The sequence below is a fragment of the Microcaecilia unicolor genome, chromosome 10 (assembly GCF_901765095.1).
Source record: "Microcaecilia unicolor chromosome 10, aMicUni1.1, whole genome shotgun sequence".
NCBI classification, from domain to species: Eukaryota; Metazoa; Chordata; class Amphibia; order Gymnophiona; family Siphonopidae; genus Microcaecilia; species Microcaecilia unicolor.
Window position 1 is genome coordinate 181,207,385 of NC_044040.1, and position 17,659 is coordinate 181,225,043.

The 17,659-nt window shown below is 41.7% G+C and overlaps 1 protein-coding gene across 1 annotated transcript in view; it reads left to right on the forward strand.

Annotated features, from left to right (window-relative positions):
• Positions 1–17,659, forward strand: part of LOC115478360 (mediator of RNA polymerase II transcription subunit 12-like protein) — a 122,070-nt gene that overhangs the window by 38,764 nt on the left and 65,647 nt on the right. The window contains exons 5-8 of the mRNA XM_030215662.1: positions 590–759; positions 3,426–3,536; positions 7,459–7,728; positions 12,312–12,461. Of these exons, the coding sequence (XP_030071522.1) occupies positions 590–759; positions 3,426–3,536; positions 7,459–7,728; positions 12,312–12,461 (701 nt within the window). The remainder of the gene's footprint in view (positions 1–589; positions 760–3,425; positions 3,537–7,458; positions 7,729–12,311; positions 12,462–17,659) is intronic.

A 17,659-nucleotide genomic window follows, 5' to 3' on the forward strand; every position in this document is an offset into this window, starting at 1 on the left:
CCTTATTGTTCATATCCATTTGTCATACAGTAAGGTTTTGCTATTAATGCATCTCAGTATAGAAGTCTAACACACTTCTGCAATAATCTTTTACTCGTTAAAGGGTATGGAGAGAAGCCATGGCATGGGCATTAGTGCAGTGGCTATTACCATGGAAGCAGTTAATGACACATTTTGGGAGTGTACTTACATTTCCATAGTAACAGCCCACCTTGCTCTTAACACATTTTATAGTAACATGCATTAGTGTCAACAGTTTAGTTGACGAGAATTTATATATCCCACTGTGGAACTTATACTCAATATATAATATGCACCGACAAGAATACAGCCATCTAAGATTGAGAGCATGCATTAATGTATATGCCACCTTCCCTCCACTTTTCTACCCTCTATCTGTCAGAAACAGAAAATCCCTTGTCAGGAGTTAACTGTTGGATTTAACAAATGCACAGGACCCAATGAACCTCGTTTTCCACTGTTTTCTTGTTATTTTGAAACATAGCTAGTAAGATCCATACATTTATACAGGAGTGGCCATGACTTCTAAAATGCTCTTTGTGTGTGTGTTTCTGAACATATTTCACAGAATGGACACAGATTTTAACGAGGTACCTTCGAGAGCAACTGGCAAAGATAGCAGAGTTTTACCATGCAACCTCGAACCAGGGCAGCAGTGGTGCAACCGTGCCTCAGGAGGTAGAGCAAGCCATGAAGGAATGGGAGTACAATGAAAAACTGGCTTTCTATATGTTTCAGGTAAACTTTCCCCAGGCGCATTTTTGACTTGGCATGGAGCTTAATCATTGGAATCAACAAAGCATAAAACTCTTATCATGCATTTGAAAGCAATATCTTAACAGGACTGAAATGATTTTGCTCTGCATTTCTTAAAAAGACTGTTGAAGATGTAGGAAAAGCATGAATGCTAGCCCTCATGTAGCTTTACAATGCTCCAGCATGATATAATCAAACACGGAACTAAGTACTGGCAGTGGCGTTCCTAGCGTGGATGGCACCTTGGGCGGATCGCCGATGCGCCCCCCCCCCGGGTGCAGCACGCCCCCCCCGCCTGTGAAATGACACCCCCCCTCCGGGTGCACGCCGCTGGGGGGGGGGTGCTGCGGCGCGCGCCTGTGGGCTCTGACTTTGCGAACTTCGCTCGTTCACTGCAGCTCCCTCTGCCCTGGAACAGGAAGTAACCTGTTCCGGGGCAGAGGGAGCTGCAGCGAACGAGCGAAGTTCGTGAAATCGGAGCCCACAGGCGCGCGCTGTGGCACCCCCCAGCGGCGTGCACCCGGGGCGGACCGCCCTCACCCCCCCCCTTGGTACGCCACTGAGTACTGGCAATTGCACTGTTTCAGCCACTTCCTGAAATGCCTTATTTAAAGCTATGGTATCAAAATTACAAAAACTTAAGCTTCAACTAATTCCAAACCAGTAGCTTGAAAAAGAAGTACAGTAAAAAAAAAACCAAAGAGAGTGAAGAATTAAGAAAGCCATTTGCTCACACCATTGGTACAGAAATGAACTGCAGCACACTGGTGAAAGGTTAAGCCAGTCCTGGCTTTACTTCAGGTTTGACTCAACCTATTCCAGATAACCTGTAGCCCTATGGTGGGGTTGAGGAGAAGGAGACTGTACCCGAGATAGGGAGGTGGATCAGAGGGAATGGGTCCCAACCAAAATCAAAGAAGTACATCAGTATGGTAAAATCAGCTTTATTGGTAAAACTTCTTATATAAAAACCTGACAGGGCCATTTTTTGGTGAATGTGTATAACAGGGGAATGACAAATCTGCAACAAACATATATATAATATACATATATATCAATATAATTCTGTGAAACAGGAAAATCTTGCTGAAAGAATTGATTCAAATACCATACTGGATTAAAAATGAAAAAGTTATTTTACATGATTCATCAACATAAACATATGTTAAACATATAGGCCAAACGTGGAATAAGTGACAATAAGGGGCTCATTTTTGAAACGGAAAAACGTCCAAAAAGCGGCAGATGAATTTTTTTTATGCCAAAATGTCCAAATTGCTATTTTCGAACCCCATTTGTTTTCTATTCAGTTCATCTGCAGTGTATCCAAATCAAAAGGGGGCATGTCGGGGATGGGATTTGGGCGCTCTCAGAACTCGGATGTTCACCACTTCATTTTTGGATGTTTTCAGCAAAATGTCCAAAATCAAATTTTATGTTTAAAAGTTTTTTATTAACAAATAAACACATCCAAACAAGGTATCCAAAGGTTAACATGTCTCACATGTTACAAATAGCATAATACAACCATATAACAGTAGTATCCCATAACATTATATGTCCATTTGTTTATTTTCATATTCCCCCCCCCCCCGGTATCCTCGTTCCCTCCCCCCCCCCCAAGCCCACCTCCCTCCCTCCCTCCCCGCCTCGAGACAATGTTCATTATTGTGTATGTGTGCGTGTTTCCATACATACTCCTCTGTGTGATTTCCCTGTAAAATCCATTCAATGTCCAAGTCATAAAGTGTTTAAGATAAGGCTTCTGCCTCTCTGTGTTAATGTCTCTAGCAGACATCCCCAGATTTTTAAGAATTTTTGTTTTCCGCGGTATGAGCCTTTTGCTTCTCTTGCCTCCCATGCCATCAGCTGATGTATCTGATTGCGCCAGTGCCAATACTCGGGTGGACTTGCAGAGGTCCAAACCTGTAATATGCACTTCCGTGCTACCAAAGTAAGTTTGCGACTCAATAGAGTGTCCGCCTCTGACATCCCAGCAAAAGCACCCGGACAATCTAACACGAGCTGTAGCGGGTTGCCCAGTATCCTTCGTGACAATATATAGGACATGAAAGCTCCAAAATCAAATTTAGATATCGTATCGAAACTGCCCCTGCACATCAAACACAAGGTATGAGTACATCAACTTAATTATCTTGAATATAAGAATACAAAAAAAAAACAGTAAAATTGCATGTAATGTAAAAAGTGCTACTTGGAAAATAGAAATTATTTTTGAGACAAATTTGTCTTAATTATGTAATGGGGCTCATTTTCAAAGTGTCTCTAGAGTTGGCATTCACTAATTTTTAGTGCACGCTAAAAACGCTAGCACACCTTAGTAAACAGGACCCTTAGACTTGCAAAGTTCCATAGGTTAGTCTGTAACTGTGTAAGCCTAAGTGGTTTGAAAATATGCCTCCACATAACTTCGTAAGTCTAAGTGCTGTGAAAATGTGCGTCAGTGTGCATATGTATAATATTCAAAAGCGCTGATATGCATATGAAAAAATGTGAAACTGCATGTGCTGATGTAGGTGTCAGAATGACTCTAAAATTATTGCTTGGCTTTAGAGATTCTCTGTTTCCGGTTGTGATTTGTGGTGTAATTGCAGTTGTGTTCATACTTTGCTTGATATTTGCCCTAGGAAGGAATGCTGGAAAGGCATGAATACTTGACCTGGATTCTTGATGTTTTGGAAAAACTCCGACCAGCTGATGATGAGCTGCTGAAACTCTTGTTACCACTCATGCTGCAGGTACACCATTCAGAATTTTCTGATTTTGCAGTTACCATAAATCAATTTACTAAAGTGTGCTAAGCAGTTAACGTGCGAATTAGTGCATGTTAACAGCTGCACCAGCTGTTATCATGGTGGGTTGCATGCACTAATTTGCACATTAACTGCATGTTGGGTTAGGGGTGAGAACTAAGGGGTCCTTTTACTAAGGTGCACCGAAAAGTGGCCTGCGCCGGTGTAGATGCATGTATTGCACCCATTGACTTAGCGGTAAGGTCTTATGCATTAACTGGGCGGTAATCATCAGCATGCATACAATGCTGATTATTGCCTGGTTCGCGCCGTGCACCAGACATTTTCTGGCGCACGTAAAAAAATAAAATTACCACTCGGGCCACGCGGTAACCAGTTGGTAGTTCCAAATTGGAGAGTGTTGGGCATGCGTAGGCACCTACGCAGCTTAGTAAAAGGGCCCCTAGGTGGGTCATGGGAAGGAGAATGGGCATGGACTGTATACTGCAGTTAGCATGCTGTTCATACCGCGTGCTAATTGTCACTTTTGCAGTTAGTGCTGTTTCGCCTACAGGCAGATGATCAAAAGCAGGGTGCTATTAGACCTATGATCAGAGATAATGCATGTAAATTTAAGCAGCGCAATTATCTCTGATCATGGGGTAGAAGTATGGGAGAATTGTGCCTGAGCATGCGCTCAGAACAATCCTCCCACACTTGTTTGACAGGTCTGGGCTGGAGACCAGTGAAAAGAGAAGGACGCCCATCTATAAATCAGAAGATGGATGTCCTCAACTGCCCTGTTGCAGGGACGGCCAAATTTCAAGGGGGTTTCGGAGGTATAGCGACGGGGCAGTTGAGGACGTCCAAAATTTGGATGGTTCTGTGACGGGGCAGTTGAGGACGTCCAAATTTTGGACATTTCTGCAATGGGCAGTTAAGGACGTCCAAAATCTTTGGCGCACTGGCCGCTGATCATTGGGGATGAATGTGTTAAGCGCTGATTAGCATGTATTTGCAAGCTACTTGCGCTAAGAGCCCTGTTTTGTGGTAGCAAACGCCGGCGCTAGTATGGCGCTAACAGCCTCTAGCGCCGGCGTTTGCTTTTGATCATCTGCCTGCTAGTGCCTCTTCAGTAGGAGGTGCTAAGTGAACCAGGTTTACGTGCGCTAGTGCAATTTTCAGTGTCTTAATTGCTGAGGACATGCTGGGCCTGTTCCCAACAGTTATCAGAGAAAGGCAACACAACAGTGGATCGACACCCTTGAAGAAACAAAATCATTTTATTCCAACCAGCAATAAACAAATGCCAACAATGAGCACAGCAAGAAGAGCTAGTTTTTGACATCGTTTATTGCAACACTACCAATACACTCTGTGTCAGACGCAGGGTCGTAGCCAGACTTCGACGAGAGGGGGGTCCAGAGCCCGAGGTGAGGGGGCACATTTTAGCCCTCCCCGGCACCACCGAACCCCCCCGCCTGCCGCCAACTTTCACCCCGCTGCCACAACCCTCTCGACCCCCCCCCCCCTTCCCGCTACCAACCCTCTCCCGCCCCGTACGTTTGCTGGTGGGGGACCCCAACCCCTGCCAGCCGAAGTCCTCTTCTCGGCCGTGCAGCGTTGCTGACTCCCCCCTTCCCGCCGCCAACCCTCTCCCGCCGCGTACCTTTGCAGGCGGGGGACCCCAACCCCCACCAGCCGAAGTCCTCTTCTCAGCCTTGCGGCGTTGCTGAATGATCTGATCAAGTTTGAATCTGTTTCTGTGCGTGCGTCTGGTGTCCTGCACGTACAACGTGCAGAACATCAGACACATGCACAGAAACTTGATCAGATCATTCAACAAGCAACGCCGCGCGGCCGAGAAGAGGACTTCGGCTGGTGGGGGTTGGGGTCCCCTGCCAGCAAAGGTACGCGGCGGGGGAGGGTTGGCGGCGGGAAGGGGGGGTCAAGAGGGTCGTGGCAGGGGGGTCCAGGGCAAAATCTACGGGGGCCCATGCCCCCGTGGGCGCATGATAGCTACGCCACTGGTCAGACGACCAGGCTTTTGTGATGTTATTGACCCCTGACGCAGGCATTGTTTGTCAAAACTCGGCCGTGTTGGGTCCTTTTTGTATGTGCCACAGATGCTGGTTGGAATAAAATGATTTTGGTTCTTCAAGAGTGTTGATCCACTGTTGTGGTTCTTTGTTTTCCCATGGGGATCTTATCCTTTTTTATTTTGACTACCCAATAGTTATCACACAGCCTTTTCACTTAGTGCGTTTTAATTTTTTTTGCTGTTAAGGCGTTGTAACTTCAAAAACTTAGCAAACTTTAGTAAAGGACTTCCTTAATTTTTTTAAAAAAGGGATTATGTCTGTGGTATTCAGTGCCAGTCTTCAAGTGCCACCAAAGGGTCAATTTTTCTGACTATGCCTACTACCTCCATTGTACAGAAATCTCTCATATGCACACTCATTAAGGGACATTCTGAAAAACTTATCCATTGGTGGCCCTCAAGAACTGGGAGTGAATGCCAAGGGAGTGAATGAATTTCTGACACACATTGGCTGTGACCTGATGTCGCTAATGACCTGAGGTGCCCAAATTTCTTTTATTGTCTATTATATTTGTACAAATCCATATGCAATATAGCCCCTGAAACAACAAATACGGTGATAGGATAGATTAACAACAAAAATCAGTATAGAAATGTGAAAACCTTCATTATATAAGGACACCCTGTATAAAGCCCTCCCCCTCCCGATGATGCCATTTCTAATGATTCCATGTGTGGGGATGGGAGGAGAGTCAGATTAGTATGGTTTTGCCTTTTGCTAATTTCCTTTTGTACCTTTTTTTATGCAGTGTATAAGAGGTAGGAGATGCTCTCAGAAAAAAGTATTCAAAAACCTGTTTTGAAATTGTTTAGTCCCCAGAAGGCATATGATGAATGGAATAAACCTTTCCGCTTCATCCTGGGATTTTGTTTTCCTGTGTGCCGTATGGGGGAAGTGACATTTCTAAGAGTATTATCTTAAAAGAGTATGTAAAAAAAAAAAAAAAACCCCAAAAAACTTAACAATGACCTTTTTAGATTCTTCAGTTCTACCACTTACCTTGTTATAAAAAAAAGATGCTTTTGCTATTTTTTGAGTTGCTTAATTTTAAAATGATTGGCAAATGCCAGCTGAGAATTACTGGACTCATTGTGCACATTCTGTTTCTGTTCTCGGTTGCTAGAGGCTCTGATCTCTGAGCTGCAGTCTTTTCCTTGTCCCACTGGTCCCAGCACAGTGGAGATCAGCAGGCGAGAGAGAAGTTGCTTTGAAAGGAACTCTTGAGGCTTCTTTCCACTCCTTCTACCCCTTCATTTCACTAATCCTCTGCTTGTATCATTAGACTAAATCACTTCAGAGCAGTACTTAATCCTTGTGTCTGCTGGTGTTGTTAGGAATAGTTGTGCACAGTGAGGTCAGTGGCTAGGGCAGAGCAGTGCTGAAGCTGAAGACATTTTATTTCTAAATTTGCATCCCGTAAGTAGAAGAGCAGTTGCAAAAGCAATTTACCTCATGTGCCTTGACCCCAGAGAACTTCTTTTTCCTCCTATGTGAGAGGCATTCCATTGTTTGGCTTTTCTTGAGTGGAGGCTCCCTACCATGCCCACTCATTCTATGTATGATGGATCAGTGTGCTCTACACCCCTGTCCATAAGGTAGAGAGCAGACACTCATTAGCACATTTCACCTCTGATCCTGGCTATATGTCAGCACGAATGCTGCTTTCTTTAGCTGTTGTGCTTTTACATCCCTGCTCCCTGCTCTGCTACATATCAAGTTGGTAACAATCTGAAATGTTTGATGGCTGACCTTGACTAATAATAGTTGTACAATTATGTGTTTGAAATGTTTGATGGCTGACCTTGACTCATAATTATGTGTTTCAGCATTCAGAAGAGTTTGTCCAGTCCACCTACCTGTCTCGCCGCCTTGCTTACTTTTGTGCCAGACGCCTTTCCTTATTGCTCAGTGATAGTCCTAACCTTTTGCCTGCACATTCACCTCATATGATCATGGGATCAAATAATCCAGCTCTAGCCACCCCCAGCCCCACTACCAGTGGTCCTGTAGTAAGTCCAGTGCAGCTGGCCTGCTCAGATTTCCATTCCTGCCCTCAACACCGTCCATTGGTTTATGGACTTAGTTGTATGCTTCAGGTAAATAAAATGTTTTAAATGTTCTGTATATAAAAAGAAAACAGATTTCTGATGGTGGTATTTTCAGAATTTTGTCTTGACTGAGTGATTTGTTCAGTTACGTTCTTTTTCCTTTTCCATTTCTATTAAAATATTTTAGAGGGGCAATATTCTACCTTGTAAGCATCTTTTCATTTGAATTTTGTACAGAATATGTGTGGTCTAAGTATCTTATGATTTAAAAGGCTTATTTATGTTCATTTGATATTCCTCATTTTGTGATTGTAAAGGTACAAAAAAAATTTAATTACATGTTGAGAAGTTGGGAAAATGCTTGTTAATTTTCAGCATTTTTTGGTAAAAATCTTCAGAGTTTACTTGCTAGCATGTAGTAATTCTCTGTTAAACACCTAGGGCCCTGTTTACTAAGCTGCACTAGAGGTGCGTTAGCGTTTTCTAACTATATAGACGCCCATAATATTCCTATAGGCATCTATACGGTTAGCGCGTGCTAATTTTTAGCATGTGATAAAAATGCTACCGCACCTTAGTAAGCAGGGCCCTAATGCAGATTAGTAAGGGGCCTCAGTTAAAAATGGACTGCACAGTATTTTAACAGTTGATTATGTTTTGCTTCCTTTAAGATGTAAAATGGGTTAAATTGAAAACAAAGTTTTTAAAAAATATATTTATATATAGTATTTTTTTATTATATAAAATAGTTGTTTTTTTGGAGCAATGTGAGAGAGAATCTGGCTGCAAAATAAGGGCCCTGTTTACTAAGGCGCGCTAATTCCTGTGGGTGTCTCTAGTGTTAGCACGTGTTGGCGTGCCTACAGGTCGGCTTAGTAAACAAGGCCCTAAGGATCTTCTGAGTTTCTTGGAGGTTGGATTATTGTAATTGGAGAATCAAATTGGAAATGGTACATAAGTATCGCCGTACTGGGAAAGACCAAAGGTCCATCAAGCCCAGCATCCTGTTTCCAACAGTGGCCAATCCAGGTCACAAATACCTGGCAAGATCCCAAAAAAGTACAAAACATTTTATACTGCTTATCCCAGAAATAGTGGATTTTCCCCAAGTCCATTTAATAATGGTCTATGGACTTTTCCTTTAGGAAGCCGTCCAAACCTTTTAAAAACTCCGCTAAGCTAACCGCCTTTACCACATTCTCTGGCAAAGAATTCCAGAGTTTAATTACACGTTGAGTGAAGAAACATTTTCTCCAGTTCGTTTTAAATTTACTACATTGTAGCTTCATCGCACGCCCCCTAGTCCTAATATTTTTGGAAAGCGTAAACAGACGCTTCACATCTATCCGTTCAACTCCACTCATTATTTTATAGACATTCCAGGGCATTTATACATCTGCCTGTGTTGTGTTTTTTTTTTTTTTTTTTTGTGTAGCATACCTGTGAGGAGCTTGAAACTGTCTCGTGGCTTCTGGACATCTTGGCTTCCTTAACTAACTCCTTTAAAATCATATTTGGTGTATTGTCTATTTTTATAATGGGATGTTATTAATAAAGTGATATTTTTATTAGCTGGAAGAACATTTCATACCTAATTTTTTCCTTGACAGAAAGCCTTGAATCAAGCTATTGAATTGACTAATTCTTGGGGGTAATATACGCACACAGCACATTGTGGTAGTGTAAAGATTTGTCTGCGGGCCACATTGAGAATATTTCACCAAAGGCACAGATGGAGGTAGATTGTTGATGAAATAGTTTCTCAGTAATACATAGCATTAAGTGCGTGGCACATGGGAAAATTAAGTTTCTTTTACTGTGAGAACAGAGCAACCATTTGTATTTCTCGGCATTATGCGGCTGATGGATTTTCTCGGCAGTATATGATTTTTGTTTACAGATGCCAACTGTAATGTACTAGCAGTTAAGAGGACACTTTTTAGTGTTCAGTCATTACTGACAACATAGCACAAAACCAAAAAATAAGTGAGTACTTTTTAAAGGGGATTCTCATGGGTAAAGAAAGATAGAGAAAGTGTTTTTTTTTTCCAAAGGGAATATCTGCACGGATTTCTCTTTTAAGAATTGGTATTCAGGCCTGCATGCATAAAATACACACAGGTCCATAAGCTTTGTGAGGAAGTGACAGTTGTTTCCTAAAGTAGATTAGATAACTGTAATATTATAGGGAATGTTTTTCTACAGCCATTTGCCAACTATACTACTGAAATCCAGTGAAAATCTAAACGTCTGAGGTTATCCACGTAAGGGTCCCTTCTAGCTGTGACTTGCCTGTTCCAGAGGTTGTGTACCTCAAGGGGGCAGTCAAGGGCATTTATTATAGAATCTTAAGCAGTGTTTTTGGTGGTAGATCCTACATGGGGGGGGGGGGGGGGGGGGGCAGGTTGCTTAGAAAATAGAATAGAACAATTAACACCTTTTTTTCTTAATTACTGCATTACTGGCAAAATCCAGGAGTAGCCTAGTGGTTAGTGCAGTGGACTTTGATCCTGTGGAACTGGGTTCAATTCCCACTGCAGCTCCTTGTGACTCTGGGCAAGTCACTTAACCCTCCAATGCCCCAGGTACAAATAAGCATCTGTATATACTATGTAAACCACTTTATGTTTAAACGGTTTTTATTGATATTGCAGCAACAGAAACATTGTCATATAAGACACTGCATATAACATTCATCAAACCTCGATCAAACTATACAACCATTTGTTAATGAACATGTATCATTTTTGAATTTTTTTTTTTTTATTTTTTTTTATTTTTTTATTTATAGCTTTTGAAAATAATACATTCATATCACTATAAATGCAAGGTTTAAGATTAAATTAAACAGTTTTGTCATATCAATGAAAATGGAAATTAAATCATATACATAATGACCACCATATTTGGGAGAACAAGATATCAGAAAATTAGAAAGGAAATAAATTCAATCAACCAAGGTGGAAAGCTTTGTCCACACACAAGCAGGCATTAACAGTATCGTTTCCTATGTTGTCATTCAGGGTTGAACCTTCCCCTCTTCCTTGGCTTTTATAAATACCGCCATTTTTTGAGGGTCTAAGAAAACGTAACTCACATTTTCAAGTGTAACCAGGCATCTGCAGGGAAACTTCAGCATATACAATCCGCCTAAGGCAGTAATCCTTGGCTTTAAAATTAAAAAATCACGACGTCTTTTCTGAGTGTCCCTGTTGAGGTCTGGATAAATCTGAATTTTATCCCCAAAAAATTTGGCTTGCATATGCTTGAAATACAAACGGAAAATATTATTTCTATCTACTTCAAAAGCAAAAGAAACTATAAGAGTCAATCTTTGTGTCACTATCTCTAGAGAGTTCTCCAAAAAAGCAGTTATATTTAAGTCAGGTGGAGGTTCTGGTGAACCAGATTTAACTCCAAAAATATACTGCGCCTTGGCAACTGGTGGTAAAGCTTCCTTAGGAATATTTAAGACTTCTTCCAAATATCTTTTAAACATGTCAACTGGCGGAATTAACGGTATTTTAGGAAAATTAAGAAGTCTAAGGTTATTCCTTCTTGCTTGGTTGTCAAGGTATTCAACTTTTTTAACCAGTATCTCCTTATCCTTAAGCATTGTAGTTGTTAAATTATGGAGAAATTTAATTTCACCGCTCATTGTCCCAATTTGTTCTTCATTTTTCTGTGCTTGAGAAGCAGTAAGATTCTGAAAAATTTTAAGGGAATTTATATCGTCTTTCATAACATCAGTTACCTGGAGTAGGTTGTTGTTCATAGCCTGAATGGCGTCCCATAGGCTCTCAAGAGTAATCACTGCAGGTTTTACTGGTCCACGAATACCTCCGGAGGCACTTCCCGTTTCGCTGGTGTAGAAAGGGTTTACTACCCCTTCTTTCCAGGTAGTAGTCACAACTGGGGTCGCCATTGTAGAGGGCCCTCCTCTCACAGTCTGTCGGCCTGCCTCTTCGGACGGCTCAACAGGTTGGAATCCCGCTGCAAGCAAACTGCTTCCGGGTCGTGGAGGGGCAGAGAGTAATGGCGGGCTTAACGATGCCCCCTCGATACTGCAGTCCGGCGATCCAACGTCGGAGCTGGCCTTCGTGTGTGTCTGCAGCTCGATTCTCTGTACTCCGCAACTCTCAAGTGTCAGCTGCCGGGGAGTAGAGCTTACGGGAGCTGAGGAGGTTAGCATCGCCGTCTTCCCTTTCCTCTTACCCATGATGTCCGTCGGGTAGGGTAATCTCAACCTAGAGCTTAACGAGAGTCAGGAGCTCAGAGACCAACATCCTCCTCGGACGCCATCTTGTTCTTGAATTTTTTATTACAGTATTTTTTATTTACTCCCATCAGGATGTATGTAAACCACTTTGAATGTAGTTGCAAAAACCACAGAAAGGTGGTATATCTATCAAGTCCCATTCCCTTTCCTTCCCTTCCAGTGATTTTTGTGTATTGTCCAGCATTGCTCATTGGATTTTGTTGCTGATAGGTGAAATGATTTAATTTGCATTAATGAAACCATGCTCATTTGTTCAGGCATTGCCCAGTGAATGGTGTTTGTGTTCTGTTGCATCTCTTCCTGAGAAAAAGATATTTAACTTTTTTTTATTCATATTGTGTTTTTTTTGCAGACTGTAACTCTTTGCTGTCCAAGTGCCTTGGTGTGGAATTATTCCACAAATGAAAATAAGAGTATCAATCCAGGATCTCCTTTGGATTTACTTCAGATAGCTCCATCTAGTTTACCAATGCCAGGTGGAAATTCAGCATTCAATCAACAGGTAGGTAGTACCACTTAAAAGCCTTTAAAAAATTGGCACGTTTCACGTAAGTGTGATGCCTGTTGATAGTAAGTTTTTATGTCTATACGCATCTGAGTGTTAGTATGCATCTGATTGGGCTGGAAGAAGTGGCATGGTAGCAGGGTATCTGAGCCTTACCACCGGAAGATGAAGAAAATGCTGCCCGGGCTATGGGGGTAGAGCAGACAACCCTACAATCTGTTCAGAATTTTGCTGCACGACTTGTATTCTGCCAGTGTCGCTGTGCTCATATTAGCCCTCTCCTCAAGTCACTTCACTGATTCCCTATCCATTTCCGCATACAGTTCAAACTCCTCTTATTGACTTACAAGTTCATTCACTCTGTTGCTCCTCAGTATTCTCCACTCTTATCTCTCCATACTATCCTCCACGTGAACTCTGTTCATTAGGTAAATCTCTCTTATCTGTACCCTTCTCTTCCACTGCCAACTCCAGACTCCTTTCCTTTTATCTTGCTGCACCATATGTCTGGAATAGACTTCCGGAGCCAGTAACGTCAAGCTTCATCTCTGGCCATCTTCAAATCTAGGCTAAAAGCCCACCTTTTTGATTCTGCTTTTAACTCCTAATCCCTATTCACTTGTACAGTACCCTTGTATGTTTTATCCTTCCCACCTTATTAATTCTCTTATCCCTTATTTCTCCTGTTTGTCTGTCCTGATTAGATTATAAGCTCTTTCGAGTGTACAGCGCTTGCTTTGTACGTCTAATACCACTGTAGGAATGTTAAGTAGTAGAAAAAGTACCAGAGAGGGAATGGGTAGGGACTGCATGCAACTGAGAGTGAGAAGAAAAAGGGTGCATGGCATAAGTACATAAGTATTGCCATACTGGGACAGACCAAAGGTCCATCAAGCCTAGCATCCTGTTTCCAACAGTGACCAATCCAGGTCACATGAGGCTGGCAAGATCCCAAAACAGTTAAATTCATTTTATGCTGCTTATCCTAGAAATAAGCAGTGGATTTTCCCTAAGTAATTTTAATAATGGCTTATGGACTTTTAGGAAGCCACTCAAACCTTTTTAAACCCAGCTAAGCTAACTGCTTTTACTGCATTCTCTGGTAGCGAATTCTAGAGTTTAATTACACATTGAGTGAATAAATACTCTCTTCTACTCGTTTTAAATTGTACTACTTTTGTAGCTTGATTGCGTGCCTCCTAGTCCTAGCATTTTTGGAAAGAGTAAACAAGCGATTCACATCTGTTCGTTCCACTCCACTCATTATTTTATTGACCTCTATAGAGTGGAGGAGGGAGTCTTGGGGAAGGGGTTGAACTTGGAGGAAAGGAAGGAAGAGCAAGAAAAAGAACATGGGAGAGGAAGGAGAGACCTTTCCTTCTGCACATCTATACTTACCCCCTCCACCCCCACATATACCTTAATGCCCCCAAAACCACCGACTTCCCTTCCCAAACACATTCCATGCACACCTTCTCACAACATACATTCACACAGACACAAACCTACAATCTTCCCATAAATACAAGTAAATACACATTCCTCATACCTCCCCTGTCCTAATATACAACCATCGCCAGCTTGTGTGTCCCACTCATTTCCCCCCCACCACATAGAATTGCCCGAGTGTGAGAAAAGAAAAAAGGGGAACAAGCCACTGTGTCACGTTGTAAGTATGCATTTTGTTTACAGTTCTTGTTGAAGCAGTATTTCTGTATACATGATTATTGAGCCAAGGAGAATCCAAGATAATTTACTCTTTTTCAGGGCAAGTAGGATCACTGATAATTCATGAATGTTTTGTCATATTACCTATTATGGTATCCATAGAATACATGATACAATTATCAAATTTCTGTTCTGTGCTGTTTTAATGTGCACGTTATTGACACCGTATCATGTTATTGCTCTTGTTAAATTATTTTATTTATTCATTTTATATTACATTTATGTCCAATACATAAATGGGAAAGAAAAGAGAAAATATCAATTAAAACAAACATTAAGGAAAATATCATCTTTGTTAGTCCACAATTGGGGGATCCAAGATCAGGAAAAACAATCTGAAAGAAAATAAGAAAAACACGGAATGGTTAATCTTACAATTCATATTTTCTGAGGGAGGAAGGTTAATCGGTAATTGCAGCCGGTACAGTGGTAACTTAAAGGAAGTTGCTGCAGAGGATTCTTCATCTGTTCTTTTAACTCCACAAACTCTTGTAATTTCCTGGGTTCAACAAATAAGTAATCAGGAAATAAAACACTTACAAGGGAATCGCTCTAGGAAGGTCCCACCCAGGGCAATGATTCTTGGCTTAAAAGCCAAGAGTTCACACCTCCTAGTCTGCAATTCCCTTGATATGTCAGGAAATATATTTATCTTTGAACCCAAAAAAACTATCAGCCATATGTCGGAAATACAATTTCAAAACATTGTTCCTATCTAAATCAAAGGCAAAAGTCACTAATAATATAACTCTATATACAGGGTATTTTAGGAAAATTTATCTTTCTCAAGTTATTTTTCCTTAATTGGTTCTCCAGAAGTTCCAATTTTTTACAAGAAACATAAATTGTCCTTCATTACCAGATTAACTGATTTTCATAGAGAAATCATTTCCGAAATCAAAGTCTTTATTTTTTTTATCTTGGACTTCCACTTTCTTAGATAAGTATTGATATAATCACATATTTATTCCTAAAAAATTTTTGACATCTGAAGAAGAGAGTTATTCACACTCTGCAGCACTTCCCATAGTGCGTCCATTGTGACATTGTTTGGCTTCACCAGGTCCAATTTCTCCACAGAAACTGCTCCAGATATCTTCGGGGGGAAGAGCTCACTCTCCAATCCCCCAGTTGGTTTATTATCCGGAGTCAGTGCTGCGCCAGGACCTCCTCGGATCGCGTGAAAATCCTAACCCACTTTGGGCGTGTTTCCACTGTTGACCTCCATAGCGAAGCGTTACTGTTTCCGGGTCTTGGAGAGGTCATGCCAACAGGGGGACTCAAAGTCACTCCTTTTCCACTGAGATTCAGCAATAAAGCCTTGCTGTTCCCCGAAGCAGGAACCGATATCCCCGACGTTATGACCCCGAATCTCTCCAAAGTAGACTGAGAAGTGGTGGGAACCCCAGCTGTGTTCGAGGAGGGCAACACCACGGCTTTGCCTTTCTTCTTCCCCATTCTCTGGGGAGCGCGCCTACTTCTTCAGGTATTCTGGTGTAAAACGGGAACTCAACTAACGTACATCCTCCCTTGACACCATCTTGGATCCTCCAGTTTGGGACACTCTTTGTCTGGTTTCTCCTCAGAGGCCTGTCTGATATGGGTATTGCTCTTAATAGGATTTAATTTGTCTATCTTCAAGTTTACCTCATTGTTCAAAGTGTGGTACTACTGACATTTTACTATTGTTCTGTTAATACAATGTGAGTTGTTTGTCATGCTATACCTGTTGTACACCACTTTGGGTGAATCTCTTCATAATTACATAAGTATTGCCATACTGGGAAAGACCAAAGGTCCATCAAGCCCAGCATCCTGTTTCCAACATTGGCCAATCCAGGTCACAAATACCTGGCAAGATCCCACGTACAAAACATTTTATACTGCTTATCCCAGAAATAGTGGATTTTCCCCAAGTCCATTTAATAATGGTCTATGGACTTTTCCTTTAGGAAGCCGGCCAAACCTTTTTTTAAACTCCGCTAAGCTAACCGCCTTTACCACATTCTCCAGCTATGAGTTCCAGAGTTTATTTACACATTGAGTGAAGAAAAAGTTTCTCAGATTCATTTTAAATTTACTACATTATAGCTTCATCGCATGCCCCCTAGTCCTAGTATTTTTGGAAGGTGTAAACAGACACTTCACATTAACCCGTTCAACTCCACTCATTACAAGAGGACCTTACGAGACTGGGCGTCTAAATGGCAGATGACGTTTAATGTGAGCAAGTGCAAAGTGATGCATGTGGGAAAGAGGAACCCGAATTATGGCTATGTCATGCAAGGTTCCGCGTTAGGAGTCATGGACCAAGAAAGGGATCTAGGTGTTGTCGATGATGATGCGTTGAAACCTTCTGCTCAGTGTGCTGCTGCAGCTAAGAAAGCAAATAGAATGTTTTGTATTGCTCCATGGTGCGACCGCACCTCGAATACTGTGTTCAATTCTGGTCGCCGCATCTCAATAAAGATATAGTGGAATTAGAAAAGGTGCAGAGAAGGGCGACGAAAATGATAAAGGGGATGGGACGACTTCCCTATGAGGAAAGGCTAAAGCGACTAGGGCTTTTCAGCTTGGAGAAAAGGTGGCTGAGGGGAGATATGATAGAGGTCTATAAAATAATGAGTGGAGTTGAACGGGTAGATGTGAAGCATCTGTTCACGCTTTCCAAAAATACTGGGACTAGGGGGCATGCGATGAAGCTACAATGTAGTAAATTTAAAACAAATCGGAGAAAATGTTTCTTCATTCAATGTGTAATTAAACTCTGGAATTCGTTGCCAGAGAATGTTGTAAAGGCGGTTAGCTTAGTGGAGTTTAAAAAAGGTTTGGACGGCTTCCTAAAGGAAAAGTCCATAGACCGTTATTGAATGGACTTGGGGAAAATTCACTATTTCTGGGATAAGCAGTATAAAATGTTTTCTACATTTTTGGGATCTTGCCAGGTATTTGTGACCTGGATTGGCCACTGTTGGAAACAGGATGCTAGGCTCGATGGACCTTTGGTCTTTTCCAGTATGGCAATACATATGTACTTATGTAGACCTCTATCATATTTCCCCTCAGCTTTCTTAGCTGCAGCAGCACACTGAGCAGAAGGTTTCAACGTATCATCAATGATGACACCTAGATCCCTTTCTTGGTCCGTGACTCCTAACATGGAACCTTGCATGACGTAGCTATTCGGATTCCTCTTTCCCACATGCATCACTTTGCACTTGCTCACATTAAATGTCATCTGCCATTTAGACTCCCAGTCTTGTAAGGTCCTCTTGTAATTTTTCATAATCCTCCCGCGATTTAACGACATTGAATAACTTTGTGTCATCAGCAAATTTAATTACCTCACTAATTACTCCCATCTCTAGGTTATTTATAAATATGTTAAAAAGCAGCAGTCCCAGCACAGACCCCTGGGGAACCCCACTAACTACCCTTCTCCATTGAGAATACTGACCATTTAACTC